Source organism: Oryzias latipes, chromosome 9, assembly GCF_053564925.1.
Source record: "Oryzias latipes strain Hd-rR chromosome 9, Olatipes_Hd-rR_3.1".
Classification (NCBI taxonomy): domain Eukaryota; kingdom Metazoa; phylum Chordata; class Actinopteri; order Beloniformes; family Adrianichthyidae; genus Oryzias; species Oryzias latipes.
The window spans coordinates 7581545-7607804 of NC_136245.1; the positions used below are offsets into that span (position 1 = coordinate 7581545).

The 26260-nt window shown below is 38.9% G+C and overlaps 1 protein-coding gene across 1 annotated transcript in view; it reads left to right on the forward strand.

Annotated features, from left to right (window-relative positions):
- tacr1a (tachykinin receptor 1a) overlaps window positions 1-25890 on the forward strand; it is a 58179-nt gene extending 32289 nt beyond the window's left edge. Inside the window, exons 2-5 of the mRNA NM_001278897.1 lie at window positions 1329-1523; window positions 20035-20185; window positions 23122-23318; window positions 25545-25890. Of these exons, the coding sequence (NP_001265826.1) occupies window positions 1329-1523; window positions 20035-20185; window positions 23122-23318; window positions 25545-25890 (889 nt within the window). The remainder of the gene's footprint in view (window positions 1-1328; window positions 1524-20034; window positions 20186-23121; window positions 23319-25544) is intronic.
- The last annotated feature ends 370 nt before the right edge of the window (window positions 25891-26260 follow it).

Here is a 26260-nt window from a genome sequence, read left to right on the forward strand (position 1 = left end):
TGAAGCTTTTTTTGCGACTCAAAATCTTTGGCGATTCAAAATCAGATTATTATCAGTGGAGCCGGCTTTCCAGGGTTCGGTGTCGGTAAGGCGGAGTTTTATATGTAAAATAAGGACCTCAGAGACATTTGGGTGTGGAGGATCTTTATTTTCCTTTTCATTCACATGACCTAAAGTTCATTTGTCACCTTGCGTCATGAACCTGTCATCCGAACACCAATGCAGAAGTAAACAGTGTTAAATATGCCCACTCCTCCAGATGAAACGTCCCATTTCAACATAAAACAATAAAGAGGAATGAAAATAGTAATTTGCATTAGCATTACTACGTAAAAAATGCCACAAAAAAAGTGCTCCTCCTCAGACGGAAGCATCACACAGACGTAGAGATCTTGTCTTTAATGGAGGAAGAAAGGATTGAAGTGGACAGCTGCAGGGATACCGATGGCTTCATCGGGCTGCAGAGATCCTGCAAACCACCCATCAATAAATAAAACATTAATAAATCGTAAATCAAACAAATGAGCTTCCAAACATTTGGAACATTATCAATAAACATTCAGCTCACCTGTTCAACTGAGTTTAGTCGGTCTGCTCTGCTGCTGCGCGGCGTTCACTTGCTGCTGCACTGTATGCTCACTTCGACTCAAAATCTCATAAATTTATGAGAAAAAATCTAGTAAATTTACGACTTAAAATCTTGTAGTTTTCTTTTTTTCTTTTTTTTGGTAGCCTTAAAACTACGTCGTAGCCTTAAAACTATGATTTTTTTTTTTTTTTTTTTGCCTAAATCAAAAACTTGTCGTTTTCTAGGTCATAGTTTCTGCAGAGCAGCAGAAGTTCATCAGAAACCCACCTCTGAGTTATTGGCGGGACTGTTGGTGGGACCACATGTTTCCCATCATCCATGTGTTTACATGGTCCTCTGCTAGCTTACAGACGTACATGGATCTATTTGTTTACAAGTAGAGGCATCAGAACGGAGCTGTTGTAACTTCTACATCACTGCTACAATCTTTTTCAAACGGCATTTTTTTTCTTCTTTCTTCTGCTGCTGATTCACGACTATTTGAATAAAGAAATACTCAGAAATGCAATTTTAAGCTGAATTTTCTTGTACATGTCCTTCATCAGGAGAAAACTGCCGTAAGAGCACGTTAAAAACACTCAAAAAAACATTGCAGCATATCAAAAGATATTACAAATTGATATTAAAAGCATGTTGCACTAGTGACCTTTGAGGTTGATGTTATAAGCCATAAGACAAGCTTGTGGTTAAGTCTTAGCGTGTTTTGGATACAATTTTTTAACTAACGTTATTTCCACAGGTACATGGCCATTATCCACCCCCTGCAGCAGCGCATGTCGTCTACAGAGACTAAGGTGGTGGTTGCAGTGATCTGGGCTCTGGCTCTGCTCCTGGCCTTTCCTCAGTACTACTACTCCAACACGGAAAAGATTGGCGGCAGGATCCTATGCTACATTGACTGGCCTGAATACAAAGTCTGCAACGTGGAAAAGATGTGAGTCTCTCCACATAAAATCTATTCAAATAGCTAAGTGAAGTTGTTCATTGCTTTTCAGTTGACAGCAACTGCAGTGGGATGCTGTTTGTGTTGAGAAAAAGATGCATGCAGTGTGAAAGCCACTGCTATTGTGCTGTGTCTTTGACAAACTGACGGCATGTCACCACTTATTGTGTTTTCTCCACTGAATAATGCATGTACTTTCAATGAAGGAAAAATAGTAAAACAAATTTTAAAAAGCATTAAAAAATGTATTGTACATTTGCTGTTTAATTCTGAAGCTTCCCACTGCAAATCATTTTTAGAGGAGAAAATTAAGCAAAAACAGGACACAGCACTGTGACCACTGCAGACTCAAATGCTGGAATAATGAATGTTTAATGCATTTTTTTCCCAAGTCAACAGTCAAAGAAAATTGCCAGAATCTCTGATCCTTGATTTCCAATAAAACTGGTTTTCACTGACATCGGCTAATCAATCAAACAGCCTGTGGGGCAAACCTTTTTTTAATTGTTTTTAAATACAAAGAAGAACGTGATCTCAGTGAAAATCTAATGGTTTTTTTTCAACCAAACTATAACATTTTCATGCGGTGTGTTTTAAAAGAAAAATGCCCTTTATTTATTGGTGCTAGCCATTCTACTGTTTCTAAAAGCCAGCTGTCTGTCCCTCTGCAATTTATCCTGCATTTAGTGAATCAGGAAGTCTCTTCAATCAACTCCTAAAGTAGCCAAATATTTTATTTTTATTTTCTGCAGGGACCAAGAGAAGACCAGAGTCACTTTTATCATTTAGTTTAAATAACTGTACTGTAACTGTACATATTGCTCAGCAAACAAATATATTGATACGTTAAGTTACAATCCTTTGGATTTAAAAAAGAATCCAATTGTGACAGGAAAGCTAAGTGTGTTGTGCTCCTTGAAAAGTAAGAAAAAGCAGCCAAATTTTCTTTGGCATTGCTAAATATGTATATGATTCATTTGTTGTTAAATACAAAAAAACATGAATGGAGAATATAACTAAAACCGTGCAGATGAACAAAACACTGACTGAGAAAAATAACAAATCTAGAAAGAAATTGGTCTGAATGATGAAGAACACATTACTTTTAACAAGCAAAGGTTAAAAAATATTAGACTTTGCACTCTCAGCTGACTAAACTAGTTATTTTTCAAAATAATCTTTAACAAATGTAACCCGAAAACCTTTTTTTTTCAGATAGGAGCATAAATGAAATTGCATAAAAGCAGAGACGAATTGCCAAGAGTTTGCCTGACAGCCTTTGAATGACTGTGATGCAACAGACTAAAAAGGCTCAGTCGCTTTTCATAATACACGACCTTGGTCAGTCAGCCAAGTCATGACTGAAAAGTCATCGGTCATCCAAATATCGTGTATCTTTAAGTTACTAAAATAGAACAAAAGAGTTTGTGTTACAGGGGAAAACTGGAACCAGTCTTACAAAAAAAGACAAAAAACCTACAAAGCAGAAACATGGGTTGCTGTGCAAAAGCACAAGTTAAATATATGAGAGGAAAAAACAACACCACCACACAATTTTCCTGTCACACAGCATTTAAGTATGCTTTGAGAAAACTGGCTTAACATATTTGTTGTGAGATGTTGTATTCACATTTTACACTATATTCACTGCTTCTGCAAATAAATCTCATGTCTTTTTAAAGCCCAAAAACGCAGCTGTCTGACACGCACACAAGAGAGGAAAACACAGGTAAGCGTCAACAATCTGTGCAAAATACTAGTACAGAGAAAAGCGCCCACGCCACGACACGCATCCTAGTGCGCAGACACACAGCAACGAAGCTCTGATCCCAGCTCTGCTGTTGGCACCCTCTCAGCTCATCAGCCGCACTGTTGATCCTACTCTGCTGCCAGCCTGCCGTGGCCTTTCCATAGAGATCCGGTTATGAAATGTGCAACAGCAGTTTCATTGTTTGTAAGTGGAGGCCTGATATACTTTTCCAACGACACTGTAAGAAGACACGTGTGAGCAGGCTGAAAACACAGAAGCCGCTTTACTCCACTTCTGAAGCCGAAAGTGACACATCGGATGTAAGCTGACCCCAGGTCACATCCCACCTGTTGTCCTTTGCAGGCACGCTGCCGCCTCCGTCTTCTGCTGTTGCAGTCTGTTGGAATTTGCAAAAAGGTCTCAGAGGAGGGTATTAATAGATGTCACTATTTGTGAATGCATGCTCACACAGACAACTGCTCAAACCCAGGCACAGCAAAGGCATCGCCCTTCGCCCGCCATCGTTACTGTCTGCACCCTGTGAGACTGTCTGCCACGTCACAGTCAACTGAAATTAGTAAGCAAGGTCTCAGAGGAGGGTATTATTAGATCTCACTGTTTGCATGCTGACAAAGGCAGCTAACTGCACACAAGCCGAAAGCTTTTTAACATTGCATCAACTGACTATAGACGTGGAGAACATGAAGATTATGACTGTTAGTTCAAGAGTTTGTCTTTTGGTTTTGTAATCGGGTCACTTTATGTTAATTTTCCTAACATTTACACAATCTTAATGCGTTTGGGAATTTGCAACATTTTGAAGCAAGAGCAAAATACAGCAGTCTATTGTTTATTGGGGGAGTTACGATCCAAAATTAACCCACGAAGAACTAAACTCATAGTTGTTCCATTACTGTAAAACCCCTCACTACACAATTTCTAAACTTTTCTCAGACAGACATGAACATTTTCCAACTTGTTGTCTTGTTGAAACTCTCAAAGTTCAAACCTTCTTAAAAAACAGGAGACACAGCACGGAAGAAATTAATTGACAGTGCTTTACAACTAATCATGTGGCAGACATGATCTGCCATTGAAAAAAAAACACCCAAAATTGCACTAAAAAAATCTGCAAATCACGAGACTGCAATACGTAAACTGTGATGTAGCGAGGAAACTTTGTACATAAAACTCACTTTGTCTGGACTGTAGTTTACTTTAAACAGGATGAGGTTGGTAATGGTGTCTGATAGGCATAATAAACCCGTTTTCCTGAATAGGTTTCCTTTGGATGGAAGAGGTTGAAAAGCTCATTTATTTTTATTTTTTTGCAATTCAGGTATTTTTTTAAAACCCCTTAGGCTTGTTAGCTAGAACCAATTTTACTGCAATGCAAACAGTTTACTGGCACCAGTTGGTTGCGTCACTTTAGCTCAGTGTTATGGTACACACACACGTCATGTGACAGGCTAAACGCGGGTTCTTGAACGCGTATATAGGCCATGGTGTTCACACTGGTTGAACACGGAGAAGGTTCTTCTTCTTTTTCTTCTTCTACTGTTTATGAGCACATGGCCGTCCCCTACAGTTGGTGCCAAATGTCGATAAGGTACACATCTTGCAAATCTTTTTCTTTTACATCTCTAATTAGGTATCAAATACTTCTGACTGGGCACAAACCGCAATTATTACTTTTTTCCTCCTGAATTTTCAAACAGGTGGCATATCTGTAAATTAAAAATAACGCCATCCATATGTCTCCACCAATCAGAGTCCCTGATTGGTCAAAGTTTGATATTGTTTAACTTTTAACGTACGTCCAATGGTTTTGAGTTTTGTTTGGAGAGCCAGAAAACTGACTTAAAAATGTGCGTAGCTACACGTCAACACAAGTTTTGAAAGCTGGACCCTGAAACATATGCTTCCTTTTAGTGGTAGTGGTTGCTTGAACGCGCATTGCTGAGGGTGGTGTGAACGTAGCTTTACAGATGCCTGCTTTGCTGATTTTTGTGTTTAGGACTCTTCACAGATGCTGGGAAAGTTGGGAGTTGAGCTGAGAGTTGATGTGTATAGTTTCATAAGTCAAGAGCGTAATGATTATCTTGTCGGATGATTTGGTTCTTCTTCTCCCTAATTTGTACGTTTTTCCACATCCATGTCCTACCATTATGTGCTAGTTTCTTTTTTTTGTTTTGCAAGGAAAATTCTTACGTTTCTGAAATCTTTGTAGAAACTAAAATGTGCACATGTCTAACGCTGGTTTATCTGGTCATACTGCAAATGCGTCTTGTTAAAAAAAATCATAGTTGCAGCAGAATCTGCACATTATCAATAAAACACATCTACTAAACCATCATACAAAGAAGTCTAGGAGTCGAGTCGTGACATCTGAACTTAAAATCTTTTTTTTAAATGTGTCATCACTCATCCAAGTGGCTTCAACATATTAAGAATTTAGCTGTGCTGTGCTTATACACATATATAATACGGGATGACCTGTGAGGGCGCAGCACACACTGCAATACAATGTGTTTTTGAGAAATGCAACAGAAGGACAGAAAGAGCCAATACTTGAATGTCTAAAGTCTCTGAAAAGAAAGAGAGTGCCAAGGATAACAGCTGAGGATCAGACAAGCATAAGTGTTTCATAATAACAGTGGTTACATTGAGCTGTAGCTGAAGAGCTAATTGGTATGTGGATGAATCATGAATGATCTGCTCTTTTCAAGGCTGTGGGTTGATCTGTCTGCATTGAAGGAGCTGCTCTAATTAACTCTTTTAATTTCATGCAAAGAGTAAGAAAAAATGTGTTTTATTGATTTTACCAGAGTTAACATTCTTCACTCAATGGCCCACATCCTCTGTGGCCCTGGACACAGCTGATCACACCGCCTGTTTGGTTTGGTGTGTGTTCCTCAATCTGCACATCCACCACGGCAACAAGAAAAGCTGAGGTGAAAACATGTCACTGAGTGTTTTAACAGCCATCAAGGAGTATTTTTGCACAGGATGCTCTGGTCCGGTCTAGTTTATAGTTCAGTAACTTGTTGACCATGTCCAAATCTAGACTTTGGATGTTGACAATACTAGTGTGAAGCGACTTCCTGTGCAAATCCATCATCTTTATCTTGCTCATTCCTCACTAATGGACATGTTGCAGTGTTTTATCATCCAAAAATGTGCGTCACACATGGTTCCCATTGCTCCACGCAGTTACAGAGGATTTCTTCAGCAGGTCAATGACCAGTTGGTTGGCTGGTCATCTGTCTGCTGTGGCTTGTTTTCCTTGACTGCTTGATCTCTTTTACGGGAAACGCGAGGATTTATTCAGGACACTTTTGACTGTTGTCTGTTGAGAACTTATAAATCAAACAAACGCATAAAAAAACAACAACCCTAGAGCAGTATGAGCTGATTCTCACTGAAACAGTGGCATTTCCTGTCTTCATCAAATCTCTTAGTCACAACAGCACTTTTGAGTGGATACAGGCTGTTTGCAGGCGAAAAATGTGCAAACCTGTAGGAGACGCACAGATGACCTGCACAAAATGTTAAGACTGTAGACCACTTAATGAGTCCTTAGATAGAAAATCTTCATGCATGTTTTTTTTTCTACAGGCACGCTGCAAGTTACAGGTCAGAGTAAACACTTAAACAACACAAAAGGTAAAGTTGCTAAAACTTCTATAATTATGTATCCCAAAATACCACCGTGCGGCAACCTAAATGCAAATTTTTCAGCAAATTTGGCTGGTGGCTGTGCGGTGGCTTTTGTAAAAAGGAGGTGGCAATAGCAGTTTTACAGGCGTGGCTGACTGTTGCACATTCGACTGACATTGGGAAAGAAAAACGAACTGGATTAAAAAAAAAGAGAGAATCATTAGAATTCAATAATATTTTTGCTGTAAAAAAATCACAAAGTAGCACAAGTATATAGCGAAAAATTAAGTTAAGTTTCTGCATTTGGAATTGTTCTATGCTCTAATAGAGATACTTAAAACAAAAGGATGGAAAGCTTTGCGCGGTTCTGTTTAAAAAAATCATACTCACTTCAACTTAATACCTCTAATTAGAAAGATATGATGTTGCACTTCTACATTTAGCTAATCCGTCCTTTCTGCATTATCCTTCTTTTTCTAGAAATTGTACTAGCTTTTCTTATCAGCTGCCTTGCACTATGAAAGCAGATGCCTTTTTTATAGAGAAATTCTTTGGATCTATTTATTTACCGGTAATTGGTAAGAAGGCTTTACGGCAGCTAGGGATTTGCTGAGATTATTTTAAAATAGCCCTGATGGCTAAAAAAGAATAGACAAGAACACAAAGTAACTTCCAAATGCATCAGTCTGTCCACAACATGCTGTACATAAAATAGCTCCTGAGTGCTCCTAATTCCATGCAAAAATAATCAGAAGCGCAGTTTTTATCTTAATTTTCTTTGCATATGTCCTCCATCATGAGAAAAATGCTGCAAGAACATGTTAAAAACACCCAAAAACACAAGTGAAGATTACAAATCACTGAACAAAAAAGTTCAGCGCACTGTCTAGTGGGGTCAAAATGACCCAACTCCCAATGTCAAAGTGCCAAGGATAGCACAAGGTTTAAATGACAGGCAGGTGGTGTCAGACAGCGTCTGCTCCCCCAAGCATTATTCATCAGTGAGAGCTGAGCCTCTCAGAGGCCTGTTTGGGAGATTGCCTGTGTCACTATTTCCTGCTTTAACACACTAAAGCTTTGGCTGCTGCAAAAATTAATTAATGGAAAAAAGCACATTTTGTAAACACAAAAAAATCAATGGAATAAACCTGAATAAGACATCCAAACTGGGAGAATTTATTTTATTACCCAGCAGTATTAAAGAAGCAAATCACAAAATACAAAATATAAAAAATAGTAAAACATACACTCTTTGTGGCAACTCCTGCGATACAATTTAACTTTTTCTTGTTGTAAAAAACTCTTTCAAATATTCAGATTTAAATTTGTCAAACACAGTTTATACTACATAATTTAAAATAAACATGGTCCAAAAATCAAAACCCATGTCTACAATAGTTACTTTCAGCTTCTCTTGTTTTGATCTGGCACAGTCCTAACCCTTGAATAACTGGGCATTTCAGATTGTGATTAGGCCAATCATGTCCCGGAGTGGTACAGGATGTAGCGGAGTTGAATGCATCAACAATCATCCAGTGAAATGTATGTAGGTGCTGTAAGAAATGCAGAAACTGAAGGTTTTGGTTTTGATCACATTATTTCCCAGAGAAGCCCTTTGTTTACAAACCTCAGTATAGAGTTGGATTTGCCTTAAAGCTGCTGCTTATTTACAGTGTTTGGAATGGCCAGCTTTCACATTACCAATTGCTATTGCAGCTCAAACATCTAACTTTTGTTTACATTGCCATTTAAATAATTCATACCCAAAAGCCAAGCCGCGGCTGCTTTTTTTGTGAAGCTGGATGTGACTCCTATAATTATACCATCCACAAAGTCACTTCAATCATGCAAATCAGTTAAATAATCCATCTTCTTTCTCAGCTTGATTTTAAACCTCTCCTCATCATTCAATGTGTGAAGGAGTTAGAGTGAAGAATCACTTCAGAATGACTGAACTCCCTTTCCAATTCCTAGATTTGCTTGTAGAGACTTTATGACCATACAGCCAGGAACCTGCAGGCATGGCCATACCAAAATGTGGCAATATTTTCCCGCAGCTGCATTTTGGTGAAGCACAATCCTATATTCCTAAAAGTTTCCGCGTCGGCACGGCTCGATAATCCATTTCATTTGCCAGTGAGCGAATTGTGCTGTCAAATTGAAGTGTGGAAGCTCAGCAGGTGTCTGCAGACATCTCCGTCTGCCTCCTATATCCATCTTAAAGTCTTCTTCTTCTTTCTCTTTCGGCTTTTCCCATCAGGGGTCGCCACAGCGAATCATCCTTTTCCACCTCACTCTATCATGGACATCTTCTACCCTAACATTAGCCAACTTCATGTCCTCTGTTAAGACATCCATGTATCTCCTCTTTGGCCGTCCTCTCGCCCTCCTGCCAGGCAGCTCCATCTCCAACATCCTTCTACCAATATATCCACTATCCCTCCTCTGAACATGTCCAAACCATCTCAGTCTGGCTTCTCTGACTTTGTCCCTAACACAGGCAACATGAGCCGTCCCTCTGATGTACTCGTTCCTTATCCTGTCTAACCTGGTCACTCCTAAGGAGAACCTCAACATCTTCATCTCCGCTACCTCCATCTCAGCCTCTTGTCTCGGTCTCACTGCTACCGTCTCTAACCCATAGAGCAGAGCTGGTCTCACCACTGTCTTGTACACCTTTCCTTTGAGTCTTGCTGGCACTCTTCTGTCACACAACACTCCTGACACTTTCCTCCACCCGCTCCAACCTGCCTGCACTCGCCTCTTCACCTCTTTTCCACACTCCCCATCACACTATATCCATCTTAAAGTATTTTCTTTTTTAGTGTAGCATTTGGTAAGTCTGCTTGTGCTATTTTCTTAATGAAATGAAAGAAAAAATAAATTTAATATCCAGTGAAAAAAAATATAATATTTAATAAACATTCTGGAAGAGTATTTTATAGCTTTCAAACCAGTTTTTATCCTTTCTTCAGTCATTTGCTCCTTTTTTTTGTAATAGATCTAATTTTCCTCTTTGATGCAAGAAAAGAAGTTGATTTTGTCCATTTTTAATTTATTCTTAAAACAAAAAGACAAAAAAAACCACGTAAAATCTCATAACAGACCAGAAACATATGTGAGTGGATGATAACGTGATGCTCAGTGACAATCTGAATGATACATTTCAACATGCCCTCACTGAATATACACAGTTTTTCTGTAAGCTGATTATTCTTATAGACACTTGTGTGCACACAAACCACACTGCTGCTAATAAATGGAGTTTTGTTAGCATCTGGTTTTGTCAGAACAGATTTTTTTTCTCAGTCTAATGTTTTGGAGTTTGCATACGCTTCATTGTGCCCCAAATAGGTCAAAATACAGGGTTTAATTATCCCTGTGTGGAAAAAAAGGTTTTGCTTGTTGTGCTCAGACAGCGCATAATACATAAATAAGACACAAAAACATGAGCAATCGATTTTTTAATGGGCTGTTCAAGAGATTGATCCAAAAAAAGTGGGGGGGGGATTAGATAGTTACTGAGGTGCAAAATTATAAATTGCGAACAAAGGTGTCCGCTGCTGATGTGTCAACACTTTTGCAGTGATATTGAAATTTTGTTTCTAAAGTGCCCAATCAGGACTCTTGATGAAAGGCTTTGACTAGCATCTTAAAACTGAGGGGTTGAAATAATGTAAGGTGGTAGGACTCTGCTCCATGAATACTGGACAGGACTTCTATTCCCTCTTTCCCAGTCAATTTTTTCTCCATTATCTCAATCAACTATTTTCTTTTCCTGCCTTGTCATGACGGGGTCCCAGGGTTTGCTCGAGCCCATCCCAGGCAATTTGGGGCAAAGGTGTGGTACACCCTAAACAATAAATCTACTTTCTACACCCACTTATTGCTGTTCAGGGTCAAGGGGATACTAGAGTACCTAGCTACTGTCAGGTGAAGGTGGGGTACACCCAGTCCAGGTTACCTGTCGACTGCAGGGCTACAGGCAAAACATCAAATCTTGAAAAATAATTTAGAGTTACCAATCAAGCTATGGAGCATGTTTTTGGACTGCAGGAAGAATTGCCTACAGCAAACAAAATGTACATTGAGAACATGAAGCTCTAACCTGGCAGGATCAAGCCAAATTTTGAACCAGGAATTAGCCACTACACCACCATGAATCACATCTTTTTATCTTCTTCTCCCTTATATAGGGAGGAGAGTTACAGATAGTAATGATAGGTAACATTTACTTTGGTCACTTGGTAAAATCAAAGTTTGTAACTTCAAACCAGCATTACAGCCCTCGTCCTAAATTTAAGATGTGCATTAGTGTATTTAAAAAAAGAAAAAGGGGATTTGCTTACCTTCCTGTCAACATTAAATTTAAAGGCTTGTTCCAGGGGAACTCTAGTATTTTTATCAGTCATTTCCTTCATGCTTGAAGGCATTGTAAAAAAAAAAAAAAGATTGCTGCACTCCAGCATTACCGTAACTGTGTGCTGAATAAAATACATCTCGAATACAACATAACATGAAAGGCTACAAATGCAATTAGGTCCCGTAGCTTAAGATGTTGCTTTTTTTAAGCTCTTGAATTGTTAATCCTTGTGTAAAGCTTTTTTCATTAACTATTCTGATGGATATGTGCACCCTGGAAAGGTCTGTCAGCATTAAAAGTCATTGGGGAGGGTGTCTATGAAATAGGTTTAGCTGCATATACATTTTTGTTCTGAAAATATTCTCTTTAAGTTTATGAAAGTGTTCGCTAAACAAAAATTCATTATTTGACTTCAAGATTAGAGTCCTACTCAAGTGGCAGGAGCATCTTTAGGTCCAGAGACTCTCTGGCTGAAAGAGCTGCACAGAAGAACCTCAGGAGAGTCATCACTGAGGCTGAACGCAGGTACAGGAGGCATATTGAGGAATACTTTATGCCTTTAGTCATAATTGCCCTCAACTGGAATAAATGCACCCATGTGGGTCAACAGCGGTATTGGTGACACGTGACCAAGGCATTAACGACCAAAAGTCTAAATCAATAGGGCTAGGTACAAAGACTAATCAGCTTGAGAACACTGTCCACACCAACACCACCCTGTAGACCCTCACTCTGAATATATGCAAGAATTCCTTCGGTTGCTTTGATCAACAACTAAAGAACCTGGACAACAGTGGACAGAGGCACTCGGCCACAACGACCACAAGAACAGGTCAGAGCCACAAAAAGAGGGCAGTGGACCCTGACCGTATCACAGGGAGGATACTCAACTGAAGGCGTGGTTACCATCCTCTTCAGGATCTTGCTCCTGCAAGCTTAGACACAGTGCAAATAGATAATCTGAGAATGTAATTGGCAGAGCTCTCCACACAGTTCACCTAGACAAGAACAACATCTATGTTATGATGCTGTTCATAGACTTCAGGTCAACTTTTCAACACAAAGATTCCCCACAAATGACCAAAAACTGAGATACTTAGTTTTAGGCAGATCACTGTGCTGCTGGATTTAACCCTTGTGCTATCCTATAGGCACTTTACCATTGGGAGTGAGGTCATCTAGACCAGGGGTGGGCAATTCCAGGCCTCGAGGGCCGGTGTGTCTGCATGATTTCCAGATAGTCTTGCCCTACTCATGGCTGATTACCTGGTTCAGGTGTGTCCATCCAATTAGAACATGCCAGAGCAGGGTATGCTGGAAAACATGCAGGAATGCGGCCCTCAGTGCCCACCTCTGATCTAGACCCACTAGACAGTGCGTTGAACTTTTTTCTTCAATGATTTGTGATCTTCACTGGTTTCCATGGAGTACATGAAATCCTCTTCACCTTTATCCACTTTTGTCATGGTAGGGATAACACGTCAATGGTCATCTTCACCCCATAGGATAGCACATAGATTAAGACTTTCTGTGTAACAGACAACAACATGGCAAGATACTTCCTCTGCTCTTATCCCAAACACAAAAAGACTGCAGAGCTTTGTCCTCAGCCCTCTCCTTTATTTACCTTTCACATACAACTGCACCCCAACCTACCTTTTAAAAACTTTTGTCAAGTTTTCTGATGACACAACTGTTGTAGAACTGGTAACAAACAATTAGTCAGTCTATTGACAGGAAGTTCAGCATCTTTTGCAGTGATGCACTCAAAAATGAATAAAGCTTCAACGCATGGAACAAAACAAGAAGGAACAGCATTGAGTTGTAAGGACAGCAGAGTGAATCATTGGCGTCAGGCTTATCACTCTGTAACTTTGTCTGAAACTTTGTTTTTATACGCTTTTTAAATAGCACTCAGAAGCACTGGATTGTGCACTCTTGTGGTTCCACTATATCAAACTGAAACAAAAAGTTAGGAAAAAGAGTAATGTCACCAAAAGGAAGGGGAGCAGAGTAGAGAGACCTGCCCAGTACATTACAAGTTGCTCCTGCGGTACAGACCTATAGTTGTACAGGCATCAGGACAGGTTAAAATACTAACTTTGTCAAAAAGGAAGTCTAGACTGATAGAGGGATAGCATGTCTTAACCCACAAATCGAATGCCCAGAGCTGGTCTCGGAGAGTGAAATCAGTGGTAGACTTGTTTGCTTTCCTCTCCGGTAAGCCTCTTAGTGTTTGATTTCCCTGGTGTTTTTTTATTTATTTTTTATTTACCTTTGCTCCAGTGATCTCAACACTCCTTCAAGTCTGATATCTTGTCACTGTATTACATTTTTGGTTCAAACTAGTTTTAATTATTGCTTACCAGTCCAAATCTTTTTTTCAAGGCTCTGATTTCCATAGTCTTTTTACAAACGTGATAACTTGATTGCAGAAAATCAACTCTCGCTTTTTTCACACAAAACTCTCTGAAATGTGTGAATTGAGGATTGGAAGAACTATTAGAAGCTTCATTATTCTATCATTTTGGCATTTTCATTAGAGCTTTTTAAAATCATGTGCTTCTAATTTATCCTCATTCATTTGATGTTTTTTTACGCTTGTAATTACGACATTAAAGATAAAGTATAAACATTTTTTCATCTGTTTTTATTGTCTGTCTTTAATACCGGTAAATTCGTTATGCTCTAGGAATATACATGCTTTCATGTCAACGATTTTTTTCTTATTATGACAAGCTGTGCACAAGATAATTATATAGCAGGCAATGCACACCTCATAGCTGTAAAAACACACAAAAAGTGCTTGATACACTTTCATTGTGATAGATTTTGACCTAGCAAGATAACTAAGTCCTTACGAAGCTGCAAACTCTTTCATATGCAGGTATGGCAGGACTGAACTATGACTTTACATGTATTTGAAATAAACATGAGTTTGATGCCAGAACAACTGTTTTTAGTCATGGGTTATGTTAGTTTCAAATTAGAATCTTTCAGCTTTATTTCTATGTCCTAGAATTTTTCAGAGTTTTCTCAAGATAAAAGTGGTCAAATATGTCCTAGTTAGATTGCCAGCATCCCTTTAATGAATGCACATTTGTTGACTGTCAAATTAACTGTTCTTTCTTTATTGTACACATGCAGCTTATCATTCTCAAGACTGCTAAAAGGCAGAAGTTTTGGTTGATCTTTCTTTGTAATCTCATTTCATGTCGACTAAGTTAAAACATTTTGCCAAGTCCTAAAATGATCAGGACCATTTGCCTTTTTTAAGGCAAAGACAGTCAACAGTTCTTTTCGGGAACATTGCATGACCAAGGTCCAAAATAAGCAACAAATACAACACAGTCTAATTTACATTTAAGTGCTAAATTATTTGTTTTTACTCCATTTTAAGGCACCATTTTTAGTAGAAAGGACCAAAAACAGAAAACAGATCAATGATTGTAACTCTTAAAAGCTATCGTAGTGGAAAAACCTCCCCACATTGAGATCTGGAGTTCTTTTGTTCCATAAAAATGAGATAATGTTGGAATCAGATGCAAGACACTGAATTTGTGATGGAACAAATTAAGGCTTTGAGAAGTAAACTCAAATTAACAAAACTAAGAACCCTCAAACAAAAAGCAGATAATCTAGCACCGACTAATGAAGCTTTGACACTAAACGTGATTCCCGCATAAAATTCACATCCGCTGCCTGTCTTTAGAAGTCAAATTCCCTACTGGGTGCTTGTTTGAAAATCTGTTGAGGAACTTGACATGTGGGAAGGGCTACTGTTAAAAGGTTTTAACTTCATTTCTACATGGGAGCATTGACTGTATCTGTATATCTTATATACGCAATGCATGGAAGACATGGATGACTTTGGGAGATCAAGTTTATTTGTTTTTGGAGAGCTTTACAAAAGTATTGGTAATCACGTCTTCATGTTTCCATTCATGGAATCATTCAGACTCTCCCAGTATGGTGAGGTTCACCATCTATTGCAAGAGCTGCTTCTGACTGACAACTGCTTTCAGCAGTATTTCCGTCTCCCTGTGACCCAGTTTGATGAACTGTTGTCCAACTTTAGTCCAAGGAGGGAAAAAACAAAAAAGAGGACCTTTTTTATGTTGTCTTGATGCAAATGAAAGAAATAGGTTGAGTTAAAAAAAACAATCTGATTCTCCTCCATGTTGGTTTTGGACTCCACCCTCTGATCACATCATTAACACATCATGGCCCAAAGCGGAGTCCCTGATTTGTTGATGCAATGCAAATTTTTTGTTCTGACATCTGAACTCTCGATATGCCGCGATGCTTGTGACGCGCCACAGCGCCCACAACACACTGCTGCCAGACTGTATTTGTATATTGACTTAACACTGAAACTGGCTGCCCCTGACGCACAAATCATGTTGGGTGTGAATATAGCTTAACAGAATGCCTGAACCTAACACAAAGATGTGAATGATTAAAACTGATTTTGCCCTCTGGTGTGATTTTTTTTTTTGAGTTACTAGTATATTTTCTTGGTTCATGCTCTGTTTTTTAGATGCTGTGTTTCACTTCTGTCACAGTCTCACCTGGTTTCATTTGAATAAGCTGTCTTCAGTCAGTCCTCTTCAGTGGATTTGAGTGTCTGGTTCTCACTTCACCTTTGTCAGGTCATCTGCTGCTTTGTCACTTTTCTTCTTCTTTTGTTTCATGAGCTTGTCATGTTTGAATTTAAATGTTTTTGTCAAGATTAGGGTTATTTATTAGACTTTTAAGCCCTGTCTCCTGCATTTCTGAGGCCTGAACCGCAAGTTCTTGACAGCAACTAAAACCTGGTTTGACACTAACTGGGCGGAAGGAACTGAATCTAAATACACTCAACACAAGAAAACAAAGCTTGAATCTAACAAGTAAAACTGAACCAAAAATTCACTTTTGTAATTTAAACTATAAAGTAAAAAAATATGAAATATTTTTTTAAATGTTTATTATTTTAGAAATGTAAGTTAAATAATACATGCTATAGCTTACCATATACCATGCAAAATCCATTTTTTGTGTATTTCTTTGGGTATTATAATGGTCATTCCTCACAAAAAGAAATGGTATTTTGATCCATTTACACATTTGTAAGTATTCCTCTAAAAACCTGTGCTCTGAGCACTAGCCCCTCCCAACCCACGAGCTGATTCTCATGAGCTGAAGTAGACCAGAGAGGAACAGCCCCTTCCAGGAAGACTCTGCGCTGCCAGCACATACACCCACTTTTTCTGCGGAGCTAGCAGTGTTTGGTTAAAAACTCTTTCCCTTTATTTGTAAAATATGCACACCCATCTTTGCAAAAGTTCGGATGTTGTTTGTTTTCGTGGGCGAGACGCAGAAACACTGCTGAGGCTGCATGGCTCTAGGTTGATGTCATGAAATGGGCGGCACCCGTAAGGAGAGAAAGCCAGTGCATCAGAGATCGAGGCGACTTACTTCCAGCTTGAAAAAGAACTCAGGAAATTAACTAGTATTTAAAAAAATATTTTGTATGCCAAAGGTAATATACTATCATAAACATGGATACTGTTTACCATAAAAGGCTTAAGAATAGCATGATATATAATGATATACTGAATATAAAATAGAGTTGTACCTCATGCAACCTTTCCAGCTCCACAGTCAACAATTTGTGTTCTTCTATTTACTATTGTACACTTTTGTTTGTGATTGTGTCTCTTCTCCAAGTTTCGTGTTTGACCATTTTTTCTTCGTCATCCTGGTTATTAATTAGGATTAAAATAATTGTAGCTAATTGCTGTTAAAACGTCACGTCAGGCTTATCTACAGCTCTGGCGCATGGAAAATGAATTGTCCCCGTGTGATCACTGAAGTCAGGGGGTCTTCTGTGTGAATATACTTAATCACAACATGAACATTTGTGCACCGATCTGAAGGCAATGATATCATTTTGTACAATTTAATGGACATTAATGCAAGCATGCACTGTGGGGTGCTTAGAGTTTGCAGTCAGCCGGGTGATCAAACGCTGTGTCCGTGAACGATAAGAAAATAATTTGCTAAATTCTGAAACTGTCACATTTCATTATTCTATAAAGGATTTTAATTCAATGGGCAGTTCTTGAAGAAAAAGGTCTGACTCTCATACTTAACAGTTAAATAGTCTCAGAAAAGAAAACTGCTTTTAAAGTCCCCCTGAAGACACTTTTTTCAGGATTTTTCCTTTAGATATAGACATAAATCCAAATATTTTTCCTGCATCATCTTTTGTTAGAGTCCTAGATCTAAAAAACAGAAATTAATTGAGTTTTATGTTACCATTAACTTGGTCTTGCAAATAAATGGATGTGTAGTCAAAAGTATATTCAGTTTCTAAATACAATGTAAAATTAGTCATGTGATTCAAACTGGGCTCTATCCTCTGTTTGTCATATTTTTTAAGTTATTTTTTTCGGAAGGCTTTTTTTTTTAAGCGAATTGCTCAGATAACCAGCTGCTGATGTTACAACCAGCAGCAGCATCAGTCAAATGAACGTGTTAACAAAGTAAAATCCCCCTCCAATGAAGAAGGTGTTTTTAACATGTTCTAGTTGCATTTATCTCATGATGGTGACCATATCTAAAGAAAATTAAGATTAAAACTGCATTTATGAGAATTACTCTATCCAAATCATTGGGAATCAGGAGTAGACGAAGAAATGCTGTTAGAAAAAGCTTGTAGTTGTTAGGTACTGTTCAAAATACAATCAGCAGGCCACAAGATCACTGCACCTGTCTCTTTGATGCATCCACTTGCAGATAAATAGATCCATGGATGTCTTCATTTTCCTCATCTGAGCTGTAATCTGGATCAAAACTATACAGCTGGATAGCTCCAATATTGCTTGCCATTTCCGTTGCACTGCTAATGTTACCTTGGGTTTGTGAAGGGCTGTAAGTAGTGGGAGAGAGTGTAAACAAAGGGATGATGGGAAAAGAATGCAGACTTAGTCTCCACCAACAGTTCCGCCCATAAATTAGAGGTGAGGTCCTGCTGCTCTGCAGGAGATGCGTCCATGAAAACAACACAGGTATTTTGATTTTGGCTAAAAACGTCATAATCACAATTAAAATACCACTTGGAATGCTTTATTCAGAGTGGGACTTTAAAAATTCCATAGAGAAGATTTACAGTAAATTTGTTTCTGTGGTGCTGCTCTTTCAAGTTTAGTTTTATTTAACAGTCTGATGGTACTGTTGATCATACCAGTGTGCACATGCTCAAATAAATCTGATCTTAAGTTTGCAGCTAAACAAAAATAGATCTTGCTTTAAAGAAAATATTAGACCCTGAACACTGGAACCCCAGAAGAATGTATCCTCAGCTTCCTGTCCTCCACATTATTCACCCACAACTGTGCTCCCAGACACCCCCTAAACGCCTTTGTTCGGTTGGCTGATGACACAATTGATAGCAAGCAATGATAACAGCCAATATAGAGGAGGTCCAGCATTTGTTGCAGTGGGCTGAACTCAATAACGGGGACTTGAAGCCTTCAGAAAATTCAGGCAAACACAGCAGCTTGCCTTCTGCATTCAAAAAGTGGAGGTGCGGAGGTTGGCCACCTCACACAGATAACACACATCAACCACCAGGTAAAGAAAGCACAACAAAGACTTCATTTTCTCAGGAAACTCAGGAAGGCTCACCTCCTGCAGCCCCTTCTCAGAAACATCTACAGGTCAACCATTGAGAGCATTTGGACCTACTGCTGTACCGCCTCGTTCAGCAGCAACACAGAGGCAAACAAGAAGGACATGTAGTGGGCGGTGAAAGCAGATTAGCTCGTTACTACCTGTCCTCAAAGGCCAACTCAAGAAAAACCTGACACATCCCCACTGGCCCATCCACCACAGACTCTCACTGTTCGCCACACACCTTTCTGGGAAAAGATGCAGACTGATACAATCCAGAAGAAAAATCATAAAAAAACAGCTTCTACCCACAAGCTGTTAAATCCATCCCATCCCGACCATCTCCACTTACCCGCATTTGAGTGCAGTAAGGTATATACTGTGTATTGTCCCAATGTTGTCACTACCTCCATCCATTTTCAGAACCCTCTGAATTGCTTTCGGTGTCATGGGGTCACCGGAGCCTATCCCAGCTACTGTTGGACAAAGGCTTGGTACATTCTGACAGGTTACCAGTCCATCACAGGACCACACAATTACACACTTACAAACACACTTAAGGTCAATATGAAATCATCAGTCAAACTGTGGGAGGAAAAAACCTGGAGAAAACCCAAAGGGAACATGCAAACTCCACAATTAAATAACCCAGTTGGTTTTCAAACCAGGGCCTTCTGTGAGACTAACCACCATTCTACAATGCAGTTGTCACTACCTAAGTGAATAAAAAGGCAGATTGCATGGTTTTGGAGATTGCACATTTTAGTAAATTGCACTTTTTTGAGGAACACTCATTGCCTCTGTGTTTCTGTCTGTGCTTTGCTAAAACTTGATTTGCTTTTCTAGCCGTTTGTTTGATTACATCAAAGATGAAGAGAAGAGATACTATCTGTTTTTCAATGTTTTGAACCTAAAACAATGACAATAATTATCTATTCTAGATTCACTTCAAGATATAACTAATTCAAAGACAAACATTATATTTATGCCCCTTACTTGGACTTTGCTGTCTTTTCCTGTGCATGCTGTAACTTGACACTCTTATAATGAGGGATTTTATTGTCTTTTAGGTACCAAGTGTCTGTGGCCATCTTGCTCTACTTCCTTCCCCTGCTGGTGATGGGCTGTGCATACCTTGTGGTTGGACTCACACTTTGGGCCAGTGAGATCCCAGGAGATTCTTCTGACCGCTACAGAGAGCAGCTGATAGCCAAGCGCAAGGTAACCTGCTCCTTGGATTAACCAGCCCTTCCTCCTATCCGTATTACAGCCTCGAACTGAAGCTGGCTCCACAATGTTTTTTTTTTTTTTAAATCCTAGTGATAGAATAATCCTGACATCACAAAAATCCTGAACCTTACATTTTTACTGCTTTCATCTCCTTCTTCTTTGGTTCTTCGGCATACTCCATTTCTTTTCACACTAGCAAGATGTATTCATCTTCTATTTTTCATGGTCAGCTGGCCATCTTCACATTACAGGCTCCATTTATTTTCAGTCACACCTCTAAACCATCTGTGAGCATTCACAAATTAAAAATTAACAGATTAACTGATTGATTTTATTTTTTATTTTTTAGGATTATTAGTATGTACAAGCGATGAGACACAGCTTCAATACCCCCAACTATTTCATTATTCATCACCAAAATCATCATGTGCAAATGTTGTATTTTGACTGCTTCATTTACAATTATTTATGAGACACTCAGAATAAAGGGATATCTATTTTTTCTCTGTGGACTGTGAGAATACTTTAAATGGAATAGATTACTCTGAGCAATTTGACCTCCCACAATCATCTGTTGAATGTTACTTCCTCTTCCAATTAAAGGAATGATCGTACAATTCATGCCGACAGTTGGTAAATGTCAAATAAGAATTCTTGTACTACACTATAAATGCATCTTACATTTATTGCAAGAAATGTTTAAGCTGTTATTGTTTTCTAGTTGTTAGAAATGTAAAAAGTACAGCATCTTAGAAACTTTCTGGGGGAAAAAAATATGCAAAAGAGCTGAATGCACTGGTGCAGCTGTTCTTTTATTCTGTATAAATTGTTAATCTACTGGACAGAACAAAGGGTCCAACCTGAAAGATGCTGATCCACCGTCACACTAATGAGACAGCTTCACATGTCTTTATTTTCAGCTCATCGCAGTGAGAGTGATCTGTTTATTGTGGGTTAAAGCTAATGATTTGCCCCAGTGTGTTACATTTTCAATTTACTTGACAGAGTTCAAAGCAGCTGAGGCTTTTCAGCAAAGAGCTCTGCAAGGGGCTTCAGTCAACAGAAAGGCTTAACAAAGGCGAAAGAAACTGAATACCAAATGTTTAGTGAAGACCAGCAGCAACGCTCATCAATAAGCAATTAGACCAGGAGCAGGAAACTAACAGTTCCTGCTACAACACCACTGTTGCAAGTTTCCCCCATCCTTTCAACTTCTGTTGATTCTTAGCAGTGTTCTGAGTCATAGAAGGTGCTGGAGCCTATCCAAGCTATGATGGGTTACAACCTTGACAGGTCACCATTTCATTGAATATCTGCTTGGAGACTCACAAAATTAACAAGGGACAATTGAAGGAACAATTTTAACACCACCAACATATGAACCATGTTCTTTGGACCAAGAGAGGAGGTCAGTGTGTCTGGAGAAAACCATTCATGCAGGGACAACATGCAAAGTCCAAACAGAAAACATCCAGTTTAAAGATTGGGTCCTTTCCTTTGCTTTGTATGTTTTTGGCTCCTGCACCAGGGGCCTTCTCACTAACCACTGTGCAACTTTGAATTGGCTCAAAGGTATGAAAAAATACAGCTTTTACTTCTGGTTCCTGCTAAAACAGTCAGCATACACTCAATGACCACTTTTTGTAGTTATTGGACATGGTCAAGATGATCTACTGCAGTTCAAACTGAGCATCAGAGTGGGGAAGAAAGGTGATTGAAGTGACTTTGAACGTATCATGGTTGTTGGTGCCAGACAAGCTGGTCTGAGTATTTCATAAACTGCTGAATTTACTGGGATTTTCACCCACAACCATCTCTAGGATTTACGGAGAATGGTCTGAAAAAGAGAAATTATCCAGTGAACTGCAGTTCTGTGGACAGAAGTGCATTGTTGATGCCAGAGGTCAAAAGAGAATGGCCAGACTGGTTCCAGCTGATAGAAAGGCAACAGTAAATCAAATAACCACTGGTTTACTGCTCTGCACAAGAGCATCTCTAAATGCACAACACGTCCAACCTTGAGGCAGATGGGCTACAGCAGCAGAAGACCACACTGGGTGGCACTCCTGTCAGTTAAGAACAGGAAACTGGGGCTATAATTCCCACAGGCTCACCAAAATTTAGTTCAATTCAATTTTATTGATATAGCACAATATTACTAAAAAAAAGGAAAATAGAAGATAGGGAAAAAAATTGCTTGGTCTGATGAGTCTCCTTTTTGCTGCCATATTCGAATGGTAGGGACAGAATTTGGCATCAACAGCATGGATCCATCCTGCTTTGTATCAATGATTCAGGCTGGTGGTGCTGGTATAATTCTTTGGGGGATATTTTCTTGGCACACTTTGGGCCCCTTAGTACCAGCTGAGCATCGTTACACCTTCCACAGCCTACCTGAGTATTGTTGCTGACCATGTCCATCTCTTCATGACCACAGTGTACCCATCTTCTGATGGCTACTTCCAGCAGGATAAGGCGTCATGTCATAAAGCTGGAATCATCTCAGACTAATTTCTTGAACATGACAATGAGCTCACTGAACTCAAATACTCAAATGACCTCCACAGATGCCAGATCTCAACCCAATAGATCAGCTTTGGGATGTAGTGAGGTCACATTAAGACTGACCTCTGTTTCAGTATTTTTACTTGTTAAAGTAAAAGACTTCACCTCAGAAAAATTCTCTCCTCTAAAATGCTTGTTTTGTTCTTTCACAAACAAATGGGGCATTTGCACACTCACAGAATGCATTAAAACATTACTTTTTTTCCTAAATGGAACCAACTGTTTAAAATAGTCAGTAAATAATTCCTCATTGCATTTTATGTCTTGTTTTGCTTTTCTACAATTAACTTAAATAAATCTAGCTGGTACTGAAAAGGTTTTCTAAAACCAAATATAAAATTGTGCTGTCATTTGTCGACCAGGTGGTGAAGATGATGATCGTGGTGGTGTGTACGTTCGCCGTGTGCTGGCTGCCCTACCATACCTACTTCCTGCTGAACCAGTTCTTCCCTGACATGTCTCAAAAACCTTTCATGCAGCAGTTCTACTTGGCCATCATGTGGTTGGCTATGAGCTCCACCATGTATAATCCCATCATCTACTGTTGTCTGAATGACAGGTTGGTAAAGACTTTTTCTTAGTAATTCATGCAAATATAAAGGTATAAAAAAATTCTGGTTAAGATCTACAAAACATGAATGGCAAACAGATTTCTACCATGGTTTTTTTTTTAAGTGTAGGTTCTTTTTAAATTTTTAGTTTGTATTTGGATATAAAGGTTTCTGCAGGACAATTTTACATATAATGGCATAAAATGTGTTGGCCTGTATTTATTTAACAACTTTCAGAAAATCTAAGCAACATCAGTCTAAGCAAATGCAGAAAAACTCTGGCAATACAAATAATTGAAAAAAAATTCCATGTGTGTGCAAACATTGCAATTTAAACTCTCTACAACTTCACAATTGCATTTCCTTTTAATGCAAAGAAGGTAAAATGTATTTTTGTCAAAATTGCAACAAGTGAATCAATTAATCATTGCCTAAAACCACACTAAATCACATTGAAAAAGCCATTTTCCACAGCTGCTGCAGAGACAGGCGGTGGAAACAAAAGCAGAATTAGGGTCGATCTTGATCACTTTCAAATGCATGGAGAATGTGGACACCTACAAAACTTCTGCAAATGGAATCGAGTTAGCATTGACTCCAAACTTTATCTGTGGAATTGGCTGAATGTCACAGTTTGCATTAGCAGTATGCGCTCGGGCTGCATCGTTAGCAGCGTTCAGCCTGCCAGCTAAAATGTCAATGAATCAGAAGGCTGTTATTTAACAAAACAAACACAGATGGTCAGCTCCGCTTGTTGCTTTAAATCACACATCTTTTCTTTCTTTCAGCAGGAACCACTTGTAGTTTTGCTGGCAGGCAAATGAGTTTTCACACTTGGGTGTTTTTACAAAGGAAACTCATTTAGTCCTACAAATTAAATCGTAGGCTGTATCGCAGCAAGCTTGGAATTAGTCATTATTTAAGGATTAGGCTTCCTTTGTTTCAATCACCTTTCTTGATTCTAATGAACGACACAGCGGTCATCTGTGTTGTTCATTATTTTCTAACCTCTGGTGTGCTTGTTATGTTATAGTTTTTAACCTTTTGCAGATTCCTCACTGATGTGCCTGCTTCATGTGGCTCCAAATTCATCATAGTTTAGATTGAGCCTTTTTATTTAAAGAATATGAAAATATTTAATTTTCACATTCCCCAACTTCTGCGATAGTTTTGTTAACAGTTCATTTTTTTGCCACGTGTCTCACTGAACTATGTGTTACTGCAGTTCTCTGTAAGTGTGCGTCATATAAACAGTCTGACTGGAAAGATGTCCAAGTTGGCTGCTTGCAGTTTTGTTTTTGCTAAGAAGCTCTGGTTTGAATCATTGTTCTTCTATGATGTTTTGAAGGCAATGACTAAAGCAAATTCCACTTAATGCAGCGATTTACAATAATGGAGAAGATGTTGGTTGTTGTAGAGCTTCATATTAAATAATCCTTTACCACCAAAGCTTACAGTGGGTCAACGAGCGTGTCTTATTTAAGTGTCACTGGTGACAGCTCCAGTATTCAAGGGTTAAAGACAAATACTTTATTGTTAGTTTAAACATTGACTGTATATGAGAACTGGACTAAGTGAGAGTGATGTAATCCATAGAAAATTGCTTTTTTCTGGCTCCAACCAAATTAAGTCAATTCCGTTGCCATTTTTTCACGATATGGATAGTCATTGTTTCTATTGTAACCACTATCACCAATTAGGAGTGAGCTTTTTAGACCACATCAACTGTTTTGAAAGTTTAATGCAAGACCACCTACTTTTATTGAGGCATCTGATTGGCCAGTTTATAACTTGAACAACTTTCACTAAAGAAAAAGAATCATAAAACAAATTTATCATTATTAAATTATTTATTATTATAATATTATTTATTATTATTTAGCATTAGCAAGAACATGTTAAAATATGTATCAGAGCAAGAATTGGTATTCTGTTAAATAGAATGACTGAGTGATAGCTGTTTATTTCTCAATGAAAGTCTTCTAGGAGTCAGCGAGTACTTCCTGTTTGGAACGCAAGGGGTCACTCAGTGTAGTTCTCTTATACAGTCAATGGGTTTAAAGAAAAAACTGCAAGCCACACAGTTATTGTTGCTGACGCCAAGCTTGAACCATCTCCCAAAGAGCCTCGTTCATCAAGAAATATTGCTTGTACCTTTGAAAGACTAAAAGCAAAATCAATAACAAACCCCCTGTTTTAGAATGAACGATTAGGACTTTTTCTTTTTTTTTAAGGTTTCGCGCTGGTTTTAAGCAGGCCTTCCACTGCTGCCCCTGTGTCCCAGAAGGCTCCTATGAAGGCCTGGAACTCAAGTCCACTCGGTACCTTCAGACTCAGACCAGCGTTTACAAAACCAGCCGAATGGAGACCACCATATCCACGGTTGTTCATGCCGGCGACGACGCTGACCCGACCAAAATTAAGAATAAAGGAAGACTGGGACCTGGCGGAGCTGTGGTTAGTGCACGACCACATGGTTCATCCCTTGACCTCACTTCCAATGGATCATCTTCCCAGAGTGTCTCCAAAACCGTTTCAGAGACTTCCAGTTTTTATTCCAGTTACAACACACAGGAATAAAAGTGGAGTTTTCCAGAAGGCAGAGAAAGTGTTAGTTCCCATTGATACTCCTCGTAATTGATATATTGTGAATGTGTGATTATGTGCTGGTGACTGACTTTTTCATGAATTTACATTCAACATGCTGCCTGAAATATTGTCTTTGGAAGTTTGGCCCCTAGTCCCTGAGCAACATCTTCATCCACGGCACCCCCACAGAGAGTGCTCACTCTGCTCATGCTTAGTGTAAAACTGCAACAAAGAGCATTTCATCTGCATGAACACTTTCTAAGCAAAAGCCAAAGCAAGGCAAATGCCAGTGCTTCTCAACTTCAAATCCTGTCACAGGAGCCTGTTCTTAGCCAGTGCTGAAAGAAGGCTCACACGTCCA